This window comes from Nomascus leucogenys, chromosome 1a (assembly GCF_006542625.1).
Source record: "Nomascus leucogenys isolate Asia chromosome 1a, Asia_NLE_v1, whole genome shotgun sequence".
Classification (NCBI taxonomy): Eukaryota; Metazoa; Chordata; class Mammalia; order Primates; family Hylobatidae; genus Nomascus; species Nomascus leucogenys.
In genome coordinates this window covers 67,388,869-67,403,814 of record NC_044381.1, presented here as the reverse complement: position 1 = coordinate 67,403,814, position 14,946 = coordinate 67,388,869, and the positions used below count along the sequence as shown (strand labels likewise).

At 36.1% G+C, this 14,946-nt stretch overlaps 1 protein-coding gene across 2 annotated transcripts in view; it reads right to left on the bottom strand.

The window, feature by feature from the left end:
* The window catches only part of ATL1 (atlastin GTPase 1), a 100,770-nt gene that overhangs the window by 26,820 nt on the left and 59,004 nt on the right, over nt 1-14,946 (bottom strand). For both annotated transcript variants that reach the window (XM_030810281.1, XM_030810275.1), the window contains 4 exons: nt 14,698-14,832; nt 14,131-14,235; nt 11,925-11,975; nt 10,222-10,278 (listed from right to left, as the gene is read on the bottom strand). In XM_030810281.1, coding sequence (XP_030666141.1) covers nt 10,222-10,278; nt 11,925-11,975; nt 14,131-14,235; nt 14,698-14,832 — 348 coding nt within the window. The remainder of the gene's footprint in view (nt 1-10,221; nt 10,279-11,924; nt 11,976-14,130; nt 14,236-14,697; nt 14,833-14,946) is intronic.

Below are 14,946 nucleotides of genomic sequence, written 5' to 3'. Positions count from 1 at the left end.
AGATGAATCAACAGGAAACTTTAAAAATTGACTTCAGGAAACTTTCAGACATAAAATATGAATATGGAAGAAAAAACATATGAGGCTCAGATATAAAATGTAGGCTCAGAATAAAAAGGTTGAATGAAAAATTGTCAATTTAGAAATCTCTAGTATATCACTGACTTTTCATAGGGCTTGAGTAATTAGCAAAATAGAAATCAAGACAAATTTGTGGCCGTTCAGATAAAAACAAGACCAAAATATCCTCTGTTCTCTATGAATCAGGAACCTATAGATAGGAAGTCTATGGATATTGCAGGCAGAAAATCCACTGGAAGAACCGGTGTCCCAAAGCAGCTAAGAATACCTATAATATGTATGATTTACAAAAAAAAAATGAAGAATCTTTGCACAAACTCTCCAAGGATATGGGCAGAAAAATTAGAGACAAGCTAATAGGAGGGCAGATCAATCCTTCCAAATCATCATAAATCTTTCTTTTTTATTAAAAAGAAAATCCATGCTAAGTATTAAATCAACAACATCAAAGACTCAGTGCCTTTTGTGGCCCATTGGTTGATCCAGTAACCAAGGCTTATCTTCCTTGCCTCAGAGCAGTTACAGCCTCATCTAATCACTTGAAGTATCTACAGACCATGCTCTAGGATCACCTTTAAATTTGATGGTACCACATACAGTACAATCACTATTGCTAACTGAAAACACCCAACATTTTTCTGTTAGTCTTAACTAATGAAATATGGTATTTTCTTTTTGTATTACCACCCATCAGTGTGACACTTTCAATGCAGCAACTCTACTACCCTTACCCATTGAAGGAGAATTTCATGATTGTGTTTCTCCAGTTCAAGAAGGGGCCATGCCCAGCACAAATATTTTGGACACTCTCACGTCAGCTTATGACTTAATATTGTTTGGATATAGTTCTTACCTTAAAAGTATAAAGGATATAGTTCTTACCTTAAAAGTATAAAGAGACAATACTGGATATCTAATAGTTGCTCCAGATCTTGAATCCAGGTCTTCCAATTTCGAGTTGTATATGCAAACTATTTACAATCCCAAATATGTATATACTATCCCCTTAGTGAACACTTATTGTACACATGCTTTATGAACAGCATGGTAGGTGCGCTAGATTTCAAAAAGTAAATGACAAAGTTCTTGCTCATAAGGCATTTATAATTTAATTAGTGAGAGGGGATAGGCACATTAAAATGTAAGACAATAAAATACAGCTTAATGAGTGGCTCAGATTAAGACAGCAAAGAGAAGCACTAAAAGATGGTAGTTAAGTGCAAGGGCTCTGAGCTGTGGCCTAGGTTGAGGTCAGCTCTACAATTTAAAGATATATGTGACCAAGATTAAGTTTCTCAACTACTCTCAGCCTCAGTACTTCTCATTGGATAGAAAAATTAAAGATGAGAATAAAGAAGTAGTGGTAGGTAACATTACTTGTTTTATAGAACTGTAATGATCAGTAATTTGAATAATGTAAGAAAAATGCTTAGCACAGTGCATGGCACAAAACAAGCAGGCAATAAATTGCTGTTATTGCTCTTCTAGACATTTCAGGTACCTAAATGTAGAAATTGGGAGAATCCTAGTCTACACCACTGACCTAGTTCTATGTAGCCAGATAAGCGTTTCTTCTAATCCATACAGCTCTCAGATCACCTAAATTGCTCTCTCGACAGAACATGGGATAGGGTAGATAACTTCCTCAGCTGTCTTTTTCCATATCATTTCCTCTAATTTTCAGCCCAAGCAGACAGACATCAGCCTTTCATTTTCTCAGTGAGGTCATGAATTTATCAGGTATGACTTGGCAGTTATAATCATCACAGATATTTGACCAAAGATGTTTTGTTTCAAAGTAGCTTAAATCACTATCAAAGAATTTTTTGTGCAAATGGACATTCTCAAATCATGGGAATAAAGGGTCCTCAAACATAATTAAGCAAACTAGAGTAAAATAATTCCTAATTGTCTTGTGTAGGCCCAATTTGAATAAGAAATTGTGAAAAACAGAGTACTTGTCCTAATGTAATAGAGTATTATTATATGCTTCCCCTTCTATTATTTTTCAGCAACCTTCAGTTTAACTTAAAACGGGCACAGACTGATGTGCTCACTAATAATTACATCTCCACGGAAAGGAATGTGAAGAATTGAGTTTTTACCTTTATCTCACAAAGACAATTTGAATCTCTGTCTAAGGTCTAAGGTCTTGCTGGGCTTTTATGTGTATGAAAATGGTTAATAAACATGCTATGGGTGAAAACTGGGCTGAATTAACTCCAGAAAGTAAAGTACTTGACACTGAGAACATGGAAGAGAAGATAATAAATGTAAATAGTCCTAAAATATATGCTCAAGAAAAAAAGAAGCCTTCTAAGAGAAGTCAAGTTTGTGTGAAGGAAAGTTTTTTTTAGGGTTTATGCTTCCTACTTTCCTATTACAGGCCAACCTTAATCTACTAACTATCTGTACACAGAAATGTACATAGAAATGGTGCCCTATCTCTCTGCTACCAGAACCTTCTGCCATAGATGCTGTCTGCTGGAGTGTGCCCAGCGGCTAAATCTGTCCTCAAATATGTGCTTAAGAATGACAGAGAGAGTGCAGATTCCCTGGTCTAAACACAGGGATTCCAATTCAGCAGAACTGTGGTATGGCTCAGAAATGATTCTAACCCAGGTGCCTAAAAAACCTGCTTCTGCATCAATCACCAAGGCTACAGATATGCTGCAGCCCATCTCTTCTCTGTGAGCCATACAGCCTAAATCCTGCTAAAATTCCCAACTACCTCAGGGCTCTGGGCCTCAAAGAGATCCAGAAATCATCAGATATATTCAGGACTCTGCCTTAAAGGAATCAAGGCTCAGGAACATCGTGGCCACTATTTAAATTTGCTGTAGATTAAACAGGCTTTTGCAGACTGGCCTACTAGAAACAGACCCACCATGTAGAAATGCCACTAAGAAATGTATTGACATCTAAAACATGAACTTAAGTGAATCTTGAGACTATAATACACTTTAGTAATTGGGGAATGTTTCTATTTCTTTATAGCCTACATAATTAGAAGGCATGAAGTGATTAAATCACAAACTCCTGGGCTGCTATTGCCAAAGGGTACATTTAAAGGTATAATACAGGGTCTCCTTAGTAAGGGGGATCTGTTTTTAGCATAGACTCCATAACAAGCTCACTGTATTACCACATGACGGAGTGGAAACCCTCTCCACCACCACAGCCCAGCAGAACTGAGGACAAGGGTGACAAGCACACACACAGAGCGCCACAGAGTCATACAAGTGGAAAATGAGCCTTTCCTGGGGAAACAAGTAACTGGCAGCTGGTCATTTAGCAGAGCATTAGAGGAAGGCAGCCTTGCTTGGTGTTGATAAGCAGCGTGCATTTAGAGTGAACTTCAAATAATGTCTGACAACATGAAAAATACCCAGAATTAGTCGTAGGGATTCTGACCCAAGGATGTGATCATCCCAATACAGAGCAATGTGGGGCCAGGTGTGGCTTATGCAAGTCTAAATGACCAAGAAAGAAAAACTCATAACATACCAATATAGACACAAATCTATCGCACGTGACAAGATATTTTCACTAGGTTCTTAGAGCAAACTGGGTGTTATTACTCAAATAAAACTTGTACAGTTATTACATACAGCCATGTTTAAATTAATGGAAAAATATTGTCATTCTCAACAAAAACTGGAAGTCCTAAGGTAAAGAAGCTGATATAAAGAACCTAGTTATTTTATAGATAGATATGTTAATAAAGTAGCTCCTGCCAGATTTTTATACTTTAAATTCAAATACTCATAGTGAGCAAAGCAGGTGAGAAAATAATGTCACTTAGAGAACTCTATACTATGTCTTAATATGAATTATACTTCCTGGGCGTGCTGCATAGTTTAGAGCTGGCTCATTAGAGCTTGCAAAAAACAGTTGTTAAATTTTGAGGAATTTTTGCAAGTTGGTTGACATCATGGTAGCTTGAAATTGGCCATGGTGAAAGTATTTACACCATAAAAATTAGCAAATAATATATATCAGGCTCACCTCCCTCCTCCCCAGCCAGTTTTAAACTTTTACCAGCACACCACTGGTTAAACTTGCACTTCAATATTGCTTTTAAACTGAATTCATTTAGCTTTTAATTCTCTCTTTTAAACCATGGTTTTTAAATACACGAACATATTTTTGTTTGCTTGATTACAGCTTGATAGAAATTGGTTTTTTAAAGAATCAAGTTAATATGTTAATTCAGCTATTCATTTTCCCGGCTAATTGTCTTCATATTTGTTGTTTATTATAGGTCTGTTTATTATTTATAATTGTACTGTAGTTCAGAGTTAAGAATTCTTCTATTTTAAATTTGTTTAAATTAATTTTGTCGGCCGGGCGCGGTGGCTCACGCTTGTAATCCCAGCACTTTGGGAGGCCGAGGCGGGCGGATCACGAGGTCAGGAGATCGAGACCACGGTGAAACCCCGTCTCTACTGAAAATACAAAAAAAATTAGCCGGGCGTGGTGGCGGGCGCCTGTAGTCCCAGCTACTGGGAGAGGCTGAGGCAGGAGAATGGCGTGAACCCGGGAGGCGGAGCTTGCAGTGAGCCGAGATCGCGCCACTGCACTCCAGCCTGGGCGACAGAGGGAGATCCGTCTCAAAAAATAAATAAAATAAATTAATTTTGTCTATTTATTTATTTTTTGAGACACGGTCTCACTCTGTCGCCCAGGCTGGAGTGCAGCAGTGCAATCATAGCTCACTGCAGCCTCAAACCCCGGGGCTCAAGTGATCCTCCCACTTCGGCCCCACTCCAAATAGCTGGGACTACAGGTGCTGTAGTTCTTTGTGGATTTATTTTTTTCTTTCACTTTTTGTAGAGATAGAGTCTCACTATGTTGCTCAGGCTCATCTCAAACTTCTGGTCCCCAAGCAATTTTTCTGCCTCCTCCTCCCAAAGTACTGGAATTGCAGGCATAAGCCGCCGCACCTGGTCTTAGTTTAATTTTAATATAAAATTATTTTTAAAATTTCATTATCCCTCACCTTACTTTCTCAGGCAATGTTTAAAATTTCCCCACACTTTTACCCAAATGAATAAAGCTGTTATCAGAGAGAAGAGGATAGAAGTGACCTGCTAAAAAAGATTGCTGAATTGAAATTTCATTTAAAAGTTATTTTACTTTGCAATTTTTCGCTATGCTTCTTCTAATTGAAATGTGAATTATTTAACTCATATATGTTTTGAAATTTGAATGTATTTGCATTTTATCTTTTGATTTTATAATGTATAGTATTTTTTGTTTTGGATTTGGTTGCTTTAATCTAAAATACTATAAAATGGCTTTGGATGCCACCTTTACTACTTAATGAGCTTCGCATTTCAATTTCAGATAGAGTTACAAGTCCAAACATGTTTAGGAGTCATTGTTGACTCAGTCAGCGAAAACTTTTTTCTTTTCACTGACATTTCATAATGTCAACAGTTTACTAACTAGGGTAATCTCTTAAAGCTTTTTTCCATTGTTTGCTTTAAACTCTTTTTTTTTTTTTTAACCAAAAGCTGCAACTCTATCAATCTTTATCTCTCATCTATTTTATTAGAGCATTGATTGGTCTTTTCCAGTTTTAATGTTTCTGGCAAAATGTAAGGAGCAGTGACATCTGCTGGTAAGACCTAAAGTCCCCTTCTGTAATTTACAGTGGAGTTCCCTACTCTGGTTTGCCAGTGGTTCTGAGTAACAAGTTAGAGAAGAAGAAAACCAAAACAATAGCCTAATTACCATATAACACTTCAACAATCAACCTAACAAACGATTAAAAATAAAAGACAACAGAGTCTAGTAGGTATTGTAAATCATATAGAAGACTGCAAGCAAGACTGGTTTTATTCTACCTCACCTCCTCCCCACACCAGGTTCCTGAGCCCTTGGGAGAATTCATACCCCTTCATCACAGCATACATCATCTCTCCATGCTACTTTAGTTCATCATATTTTTCCCAGATCCTCACTCCCATTCCTCAACTATTCATTCCCACCCACACTCACTTTAATATATATTATTTTGTGTATGTACAGCAAATATGCATAAATAGTATCATGTTATAAATCTCATACTTTTTTCTGCTTCTGTACAAATTTTAACACTCTATTCATGCTACTCTATGTACTTTTGGTTCATTGCCTTTAGATGTTGCAAAGTATTGCAGATATGCTATTCCCCACATTTTTATGTATCCGTTCTTCTAGTGATGGACACCTAAGTTGTCTCCAAATTCCTGCTACTATTACTCTATCAATAAATATCCTTATATATTTCCTCTGCTCCATGGAATGGCTGCTCCAATCTGCACTTTCAACAATAGGGCCTGAGTGTTCCCATTTACCCAAATCCTAGCTTTCATTTGGTATTATCTCCATGTTCTACTTTTTGCCTATTTAATGAATGTAAAGTGGTATTTCATTGTTGTTTTAATATTTATCTCATTATCAGTGAGACTTGACATCCCTTCAAAAATTTATTAGCCATTCAGGATTCCTTTCTGTGACTTGTCTATTATTATTCTTTGCCTGTTTTCTGATCGGGAACCAGGTTTTGGTTACTTGCAAAAGTTTCCTGTATGTTCTGCTTAGTAATCTTTTGTTGACTTTGACACTGTCAATTATCTTCTACCAATCTGTTGATTTTGATTATAAAGTCCTTTGGTAAATAGAAATACTTAATTTTGATGTAGTAATATGCATCAACTTTTTACTACATGGTTTATTTTGGAGGGTCTAATAAATGTTTCTTCACCTCATTTCAGAAAAATATTCTCCAGCACTTTCTTCTATTAGCTTTATAGTTTTAACTCATATTTAGTTCTTTGATCCATCTGGAGATTACTTCTATTACAGTATTTAGTAAAAATCCAGCTCTTTCTCCAAATAGTGAACTCGTTTTTCCAAACCAAACTATTAACCCATTTATTTCCCACCAGTTTATGATGCCACCTCTATTGACTACCAGGCTCCCATATATATATGGGTGTATTTAAACTGTTTAGTTCCACTGAGCTTTGCTCTTGTATCTGTGTAGGACCTCACCATTTTCATCGCTATGGCTTTTTAGTGTGTGTTGAGCCCTCTAATTTAGATCATCTTCTTAAAAACTGACTTAAGGCCGGGCACAATGGCTCACACCTGTAATCCCAGCACTTTCAGAGGCCGAGTCGGGCAGATAACCTGAGGTCAGGAGTTCGAGACCATCCTGGCTAACATGGTGAAACCCCATCTGTACTAAAAACACAAAAAAATTAGCTGGGCATGATGGCGGGCACCTGAAATCCCAGCTACTTGGGAGGCTGAGGCAGGAGAATCGCTTGAACCCGGGAGGCAGAGGTTGCAGTGAGCCAAGATCACGCCATTGCATGCATTCCAGCCCGGACAACAAGAGCGAGACTCTGTCTCAAAAAAAAAAAAAAAAAAAAAAAATCTGACTCTTAAATCAAAACAAGACTTAATTCTTCCATATGAGTTGTAGAAAATATACAAAAATCCTACTGTAATTTCAATTATAATTGCACTGAGTTTGGCTAATTTGTTGAGAATTAAATTCTCCACAACATTAAATCATACCATCTGTGATCATATTATATCCCTTTGGTTTATACAATTTTTTCTTTATGGTCTTTAATAGACCTTTGCATTTTTCTCCAGAAAGGTCTTTATATTTTGGTGGCTAATTACTAAAGATTTTTGTTTTGTTTTGCTATTGTGAGTGGTATATATATTTTAAAACTTATATTTGCTAGTTGTAATTGCTGGTTTTAAGAAACGCTATTGGCCAGCTGCAGTGGCTCACACCTGTAATCCCAGCACTTTGGGAGGCCGAGACGGACGGATCATGAGGTCAGGAGATTGAGACCATCCTGGTTAACATGGTGAAACCCTGTCTCTACTAAAAATACAAAAAAAATAGCTGGGTGTGGTGGCGGGCACCTGTAGTCTCAGCTACTCGGGAGGCCGAGGCAGGAGAATGGTGTGAACCCGGGAGGTGGAGCTTGCAGTGAGCTGAGATCGCACCACTGCACTCCAGCCTGGGCAACAGAGCGAGACTCCATCTCAAAAAAATAAAATAAAATAAACGCTATTGATTTTTTAAAATTTAAAAATGTTATCACATAATATGATACCTACAAAAGAATGCATGTAACATACATGTATGCTATTAAGCAGATTAATAAAATAAATACTTGTGAACCCACCAACCTGCTTAAATAATTGAAAATGCCAATAACATTGAAGCTTCCTGTGTGTCCCTTCCTGATACATCCCCATTTCTCCTCTCCGGTAGTAAATACTACTTTAATTTTGCTTTTTGAATAGTTTTATCACACATGTTTATATTCTTAACACATTGTTTAGTTTTGCTCATTTTGGACCTTTATAAAAAATGCTATCCTACTGTAAATAGTCTTTGGCAACTAGCTTTTTTCCAATCCACATTATGTTTTTAAAATTGATCCATCCTGAGACATATAGCTTTTATAAATGTTCTTTCTTATTTTCATTAGGTTTTGTCTGTTATTATTTTTTCTTTCTTTTTTTTTTTTTTTGTTTGTTTTTTTGAGACAGAGGCTCGCTCTGTCGCCCAGGCTGGAGTGCAACGGTGCGATCTTGGCTCACTGCAACCTCCACTCCCAGGTTCAAGTGATTCTCCTGCCTCAGCCTCCGGAGTAGCTGGAATTACAGGTGCCCGCCACCATGTCCAGCTAATTTTTGTATTTTTAGTAGAGCCGGGGTTTCACCATATTGGTCAGGCTGGTCTTGAACTCCTGACCTCAAGCAATCCACCTGCCTCAGCCTCCCAAAGTGCTGGGATTACAGGCGTGAGCCAGTGCGCCCGGCCTATTTTTTCTTCTTAATTTGTACTTATCACTAATTTTCTGCCTTTCTTCTTTTCTAATATAAAACTTTTATGGCTATATTTTTTTCCCTCTAAGTACCATTTTCATGATAGCATTTAATGTTCAATATGTATGTTTTCTTTCAAGCACTCAATTTGCAGTATTTTCATATAACTATTATGAGTTTAACTTAACCCATGAATTATTTTTGAAGTGTGTGCTTAAATTTCCAAAATATGCTTCTTAAAATTAGCACTTTCTTACTAACTTTTAACTAAATTGTCCTGTGATGACAGAATGAGGTCAATATGAATTCAATCCTTCGAAATTTGTGGAGACCTGCTTTGTGGCTTAATATGTGGTAAATTTTTGTACATACACCTTGCAGGCTTAAGAGAAATGTGTTTTCTTTGTTACTTACACTATTCTATGCATGTACCATAAAGCAAGCTTGTTAGCCCTAGGTTTCCCATCTTCTCTATTGTTACTCATTTTCTGTTTACTTGACTTATCAATAGTTAGGAGAGCTGTGTTTCAGTGGATTTACTCATTTCTTCTTATGGTTCTATTGATCTTTATATATTTTGAGGCTATTTGTCATAAAAATTTAGAATTTTTTTTTTTATGAGACAGCATCTCTCACTATGTTGCCCAGGCTGGACTCAAACTCCTGGGGTCAAGTGATCCTCCCACCACAGCTATCCGAGTAGCTGTTACAGGAATGTGCTACCATGCCTGACTAGAATTCTTGTATTTTCCTGGTGAAATAACCTTTTATTATTATGAACTTCTCTATTCTAAATAATTCTTATAGAATTGAAGTCTCACAAAAATATAGACACTTGTTTTCCTTCACTTAGTATGTGCCTGATATATCTTTTTCCATCCTTTTATTTTCAAATGAACACATTCTCATGTTTTAATACATCTCATAAGATATGGCTGGATGTTTAATTTTTGTACATAAATAAGGCTGGGCCCAGGGGCTCACACCTGTAATCCCAGCACTTTAAGAGTGACTTTGAGTTCAGGAAAAAAAAAGCTGACATTTTGCCTGGAACCAGAATGCCTAAATTATCTTTCATTTCCACATTTCTTTTTTAAAAAATAATTCTTAGAAGTTCTATTTCCTCATTTCTATCTCATTCTATATTGCATCAAATAGCATAAAATAGGTCAAAAATGTTTCCTCAATGAAATAAAAAGAGAAAGAAACATGACCCTAATTAATATACCTGGTTACAGTCTTCAGGAAAATCTAGTAAGAATTTACCATCATTTAACCCTCACTCACCTGAAATGGCTTCAGGAATGTTTCCTCCATTGCCAGTCTGCCATACTCAGTGAAAAGCTAGAAAAAAAATTACACACACATACATACACAGAGAGAGAGAGAGAAAGAGAGAACTTTAGCACCTGCTAAGTTTTAATTCTTGGCTTTCTTTCCTTTACTTTTCCCCCTAGCTATAACAGAATATTATATTAAGAAGATTCTAATAATCATTTTCAGGAAATAAGCATTGGATAGGTAAAGTAGAGCCATGGTAATTAGATATTTAAGAATAAAAGGCACAAAGTACATTTAAAAATAAAATTATCATTTTATTTTTAAAATTAACAATTTTATATTTTAAAATGAACACTTTTTATATCTAGAATGTGGGTTAATTTTTTTGTGGGGGACAAAAGGGAAGAAGGAAACATGCTAAATGACCTTTAGAAGCAGAACTTGCATAAATTAGACCACAGAGCTGTAAACTATGTAGGATATATTTACAAAAGCTGTTGCCTGAGGAAATTTAATGGCACAATGGCTTGGATTACTACAAAAGCATTAGGCATTTAGCTTAAGAAATGGAGAGTCCTTTTCTTTGTCTTTTTTCTTTTCCTCTTTTTTTTTTTTTTTTTTGAGAGAGGGTCTCACTCTGTCACCCAGGCTGGGGTGCAGTGACATGATCTCTGCTCACTGCAGCCTTGACCTCCCCAGCTCAACTGATCCTCCTACCTCAGCCTACTGAGTAGCTGGGACCACAGCCATGCGCCACCACGCCTGCCTGGCTAATTTTTGTATTTTTGGTAGAGATAGGGTTTCACCATGTTGCCCAGGATGGTCTCAAACTCCTGGGCTCAAGCAATCTACCTGCCTCAGCCTCCTAAACTGCTGGGATTACAGGCATGAGCCACTGCACCCGGCCCTGGAGAATCTTGAAATGAATTTGAAAGAGGAGAAGAAACATATACTGTGCCCAGAGCATAATAAACCTAGAGAGTTGTGCTCCTTAGTCCTGGGAACTTTCTCAGTACTGTCGCCAGTTGTAAACCAAAACTCTGCTTCTTTGTTTCTGCTCCTTTTGGAGCAGTGATTGCTCTGTAGTTTTCCGGAGGCTAGATTGAACCTTATCACCTCAGTTGTGTTTTTTTTAAAGTCTGTGACTTGCAATGTGACTCTTTTTCTAAAAAATATGTTAAATTTAATGTCAAATTAGGGAGAAAGATAGTTACTTATTGATATGGTTAGGCTTTGTGTCCCCACCCAAATCTCATTTTAAATTGTAATCCCCATAATCCCCACGTGTCAAGGGAGAGACCAGGTGAAGGTAATTGAATCATGGAGGCTGTTTCCCCCATGCTGTTCTCGCCATAGTGAGTGAGTTCTCACAGATCTGATGGTTTTATAAGGGGCTCCTCCCACTTCGCTTGGCACTTCTCCTTCCTGCTGCCTTGTGAAGAAGGTGCCTTCTTCCCCTTTGCCTTCGGCCATGACTGTAAATTTCCTGAGGCCTTTGCAGCCATGCTGAACTGTGAGTCAATTAAACCTCTTTCCTTTATAAATTAACCAGTCTCAGGCAGTAATTACCAGGCAGCTAATTAGGCCACTAGTTCCTGTTTAAACAGCAGAATCAGAATCTGATTATGTTTTGAAATCATTCCCCAAAATTCTGCTATACATGTTCCAAAGACTACCAGATACACAAAAAAGAAAATAAATATTGTTACCTGGAGGTGCTGAAGATCATCCTCCTGGACATTTTGGGATAAGTTATATACCTTGATAAAGAAATAAAATCACAATGATAAGATAATTGGCATCATCCTAAGCACTTACTTCATCATTCCCTAATTTTAAAAATAGCAGTTACCACAAAAATGAGCTCTCTTACGTACATGCTTACATGATGATATTTGTAGACCTTGAGAGAGAAGTAAAATAAGCTTGAGAGACAATAAGTAATGTACAATGATTATTAAAAAAATGGTTCCAGAAATACAGTAGTCACCTGATCTGGAAATGGAATATTAAAATTATTTTATGAATCTAATTTACGCAATTAGTCAAAAAAACTCATTCTTCCAAGCAAGACAAAATAATAACAATCTAAATCTCAGCAAGCCATATGGAGAATGTTGTTTTGAAAAATCATGTTGACTTCTTCACAATTAATCATTTTATTTATGTCTATACAGAGTTTCATCACATGGAAGTTAGGTTCTGAATATCATGCTCACATCCTTATACATATGCGATAACAGCATTAAGATGACATTTTTTGAGGGGAATAAATATCATTAACTTCAAAGAAAAGTTAAGGAGGCTTATATGTTTATGTACTGATATAAAAAGAATACTTTGTATACTTATTTAAATAACAGATCATTATTTCTCACATAATAAAAAATTGTCATTACTAAGGAGTTAGCAGATTTTTCTATGAAAATATTCAATGTATTCAGGTCAAATATAAATAATGAGTAATACTGAAAAGGCAAAGTCAATCTGGTTTAAATAGGTTTGTATAAATATGGCTTACACTGTGAATTATAATAAGTTAGGTTAATTAAGTCGGTATTTTAAAGGCTTATACAATGTGTGTATTCAAAATATCATGCTGTACATGATAAATATATATGTATATATATATATATATATTTTTTTTTCAGACAGGAGTCTCGCCCTGTCGCCCAGGTTGGAGTGCAGTGGCGCAATCTCGGCTTACTGCAAGCTCTGCCTCCCAGGTTCACGCCATTCTCCTGCCTCAGCCTCCCGAGTAGCTGGGACTACAGGCACCCGCCACCACGCCCAGCTAATTTTTTGTATTTTTAGTAGAGACAGGGTTTCACCGTGTTAGCCAGGATGGTCTCGATCTCCTGACCTTGTGATCCGCCTGCCTCAGCCTCCCAAAGTGCTGGGATTATAGGCATGAGCCACCATGGCTGGCCAATATATATCATTTTTATTTGTCAACTGAAAGAAAAGTTAATTTTTAAAAGTTGATTAAATAGGTTATAACCATGACTTTTTTTATGACTTTTACTTTAAAGTCCTTTATTTAATAAATTCAGTCTTTCCTTCCTCCTTCTGTTTACTCTGTCTTGGTTGTCCTAACCATATATGACGCCCTTGTTGCTGGTTCACTAGCTCCATTCTCTATGCTTGCTTATAATTTCAGCCTTGATTCACTCATCCTAATTCCTTTGCCTTTTCTGCCTTTTTAAGCTGTCTTACCTTTTTTTATTGATCTGCCCTGTTCCTTGACCACTGTCTCTTTTTGCTTTTGCCAGTGGATTGAAAATATCTAAAAATAGTCTTAAAATCTTTTATGCTATGGGTTCTGTGGTTCTAATAAAACGCTGCAAGGATTTTCAGGACAATTTAGAAAGCCCACAATAACCTCAAAAATAAGACTTTTAAAAAAGTGAAAGAAAAAAGGAAAGAAAGATAAATTTTATATACAAGATATTTACTTTCCTAAATGTACATTAAGGTGTTTTTAAAAGCTATGAACACATGTAAATGTTTTTACATTTAGAAACGTTTCTACTGGCTATGTAGAGCAAAATTTATATTTATAAATACTGTTTCATTAAACATAACTTATAATAGATGGTCTCAATGTATATGCATATAAGATTTATGTTACTGAGTTTATTGTAGGCTTTAAACAACAACAACAAAAATCCCAATAAGATAATATGACCTTTTCTAACCAAAGCAGTCAATTTGAAAGTTTGTCAGTAATTAGACTATAGTAACAAAAACAATTCCACACTTATAGAAATCACAAGAACTGGTATGCTAATTGAGTCAAACAATATATATGATTCCCAATTTCTGTTGTTTATCTCATTATCACATGTATGTAGAAACACATATACTCATAATTTTTAGTTAAAGAAACATCATCAAAATGGGTTTATTTCATACCTGTATTGAGCTGATCATTGTGCTAAGGGCAAATACTGTGGCTGAATCTCTCAAAGTTGACTGACTATCAAAGGTTCCCTGAGTATCCATCAATAACACTGCAACCTACAGGCAAGAAGAGTACATTATTGATATTTTATAGAATATCTAGGTCATTAGAGTTACCATAATATTAATATCATAAGAACTAAAGCAAACCATTATTAATGAATACTATTTTAGATAATTTCTTACACATGCCATGAATGCCACAGAAAATAAAAATATTAACTGCTGATTACTATTATAAGTAATTTTTACTAGTAATCCAACACAGCAGAAACTTTATGTAGCAGTGAAACAAAATACAGATGTTACTTGCTGATCTGCTGTTCTATCATCGTTATAATTTTGCCTACCCTCATCACAAGAAAGGGAAACAAAGATCATGCTATAGGATGTTACCCCACTTTAAGCTTCATGTCAAATGGTCAAAATTAATTTTCAAAAGTGCAACTTCAAGGATCCTAAAAAGTAGTAACTGTTCTAAGTGAAAACTCAATTTTGTTTTGGAAGTTAGCATCATACCTTTTTACCATCAGGTTTATTGATAAGGAAGATTTCACTCCATATCTGAATTCCTGTGGTCTCTCGTTCAGATCCACCTCTCCATGAAAAACCAGTCAGTGGTTCATTGTAATCTCCAACCCAATCAACTGATTCCTATAAAATAATAAAGTCTATGATATGGAACTTGATATGTGTGTATAGTTTTTTCCATTCATTCATTCTGATTCTTATCCCTCTCCGATTCTAGTTAAAAGGAAACAACATATG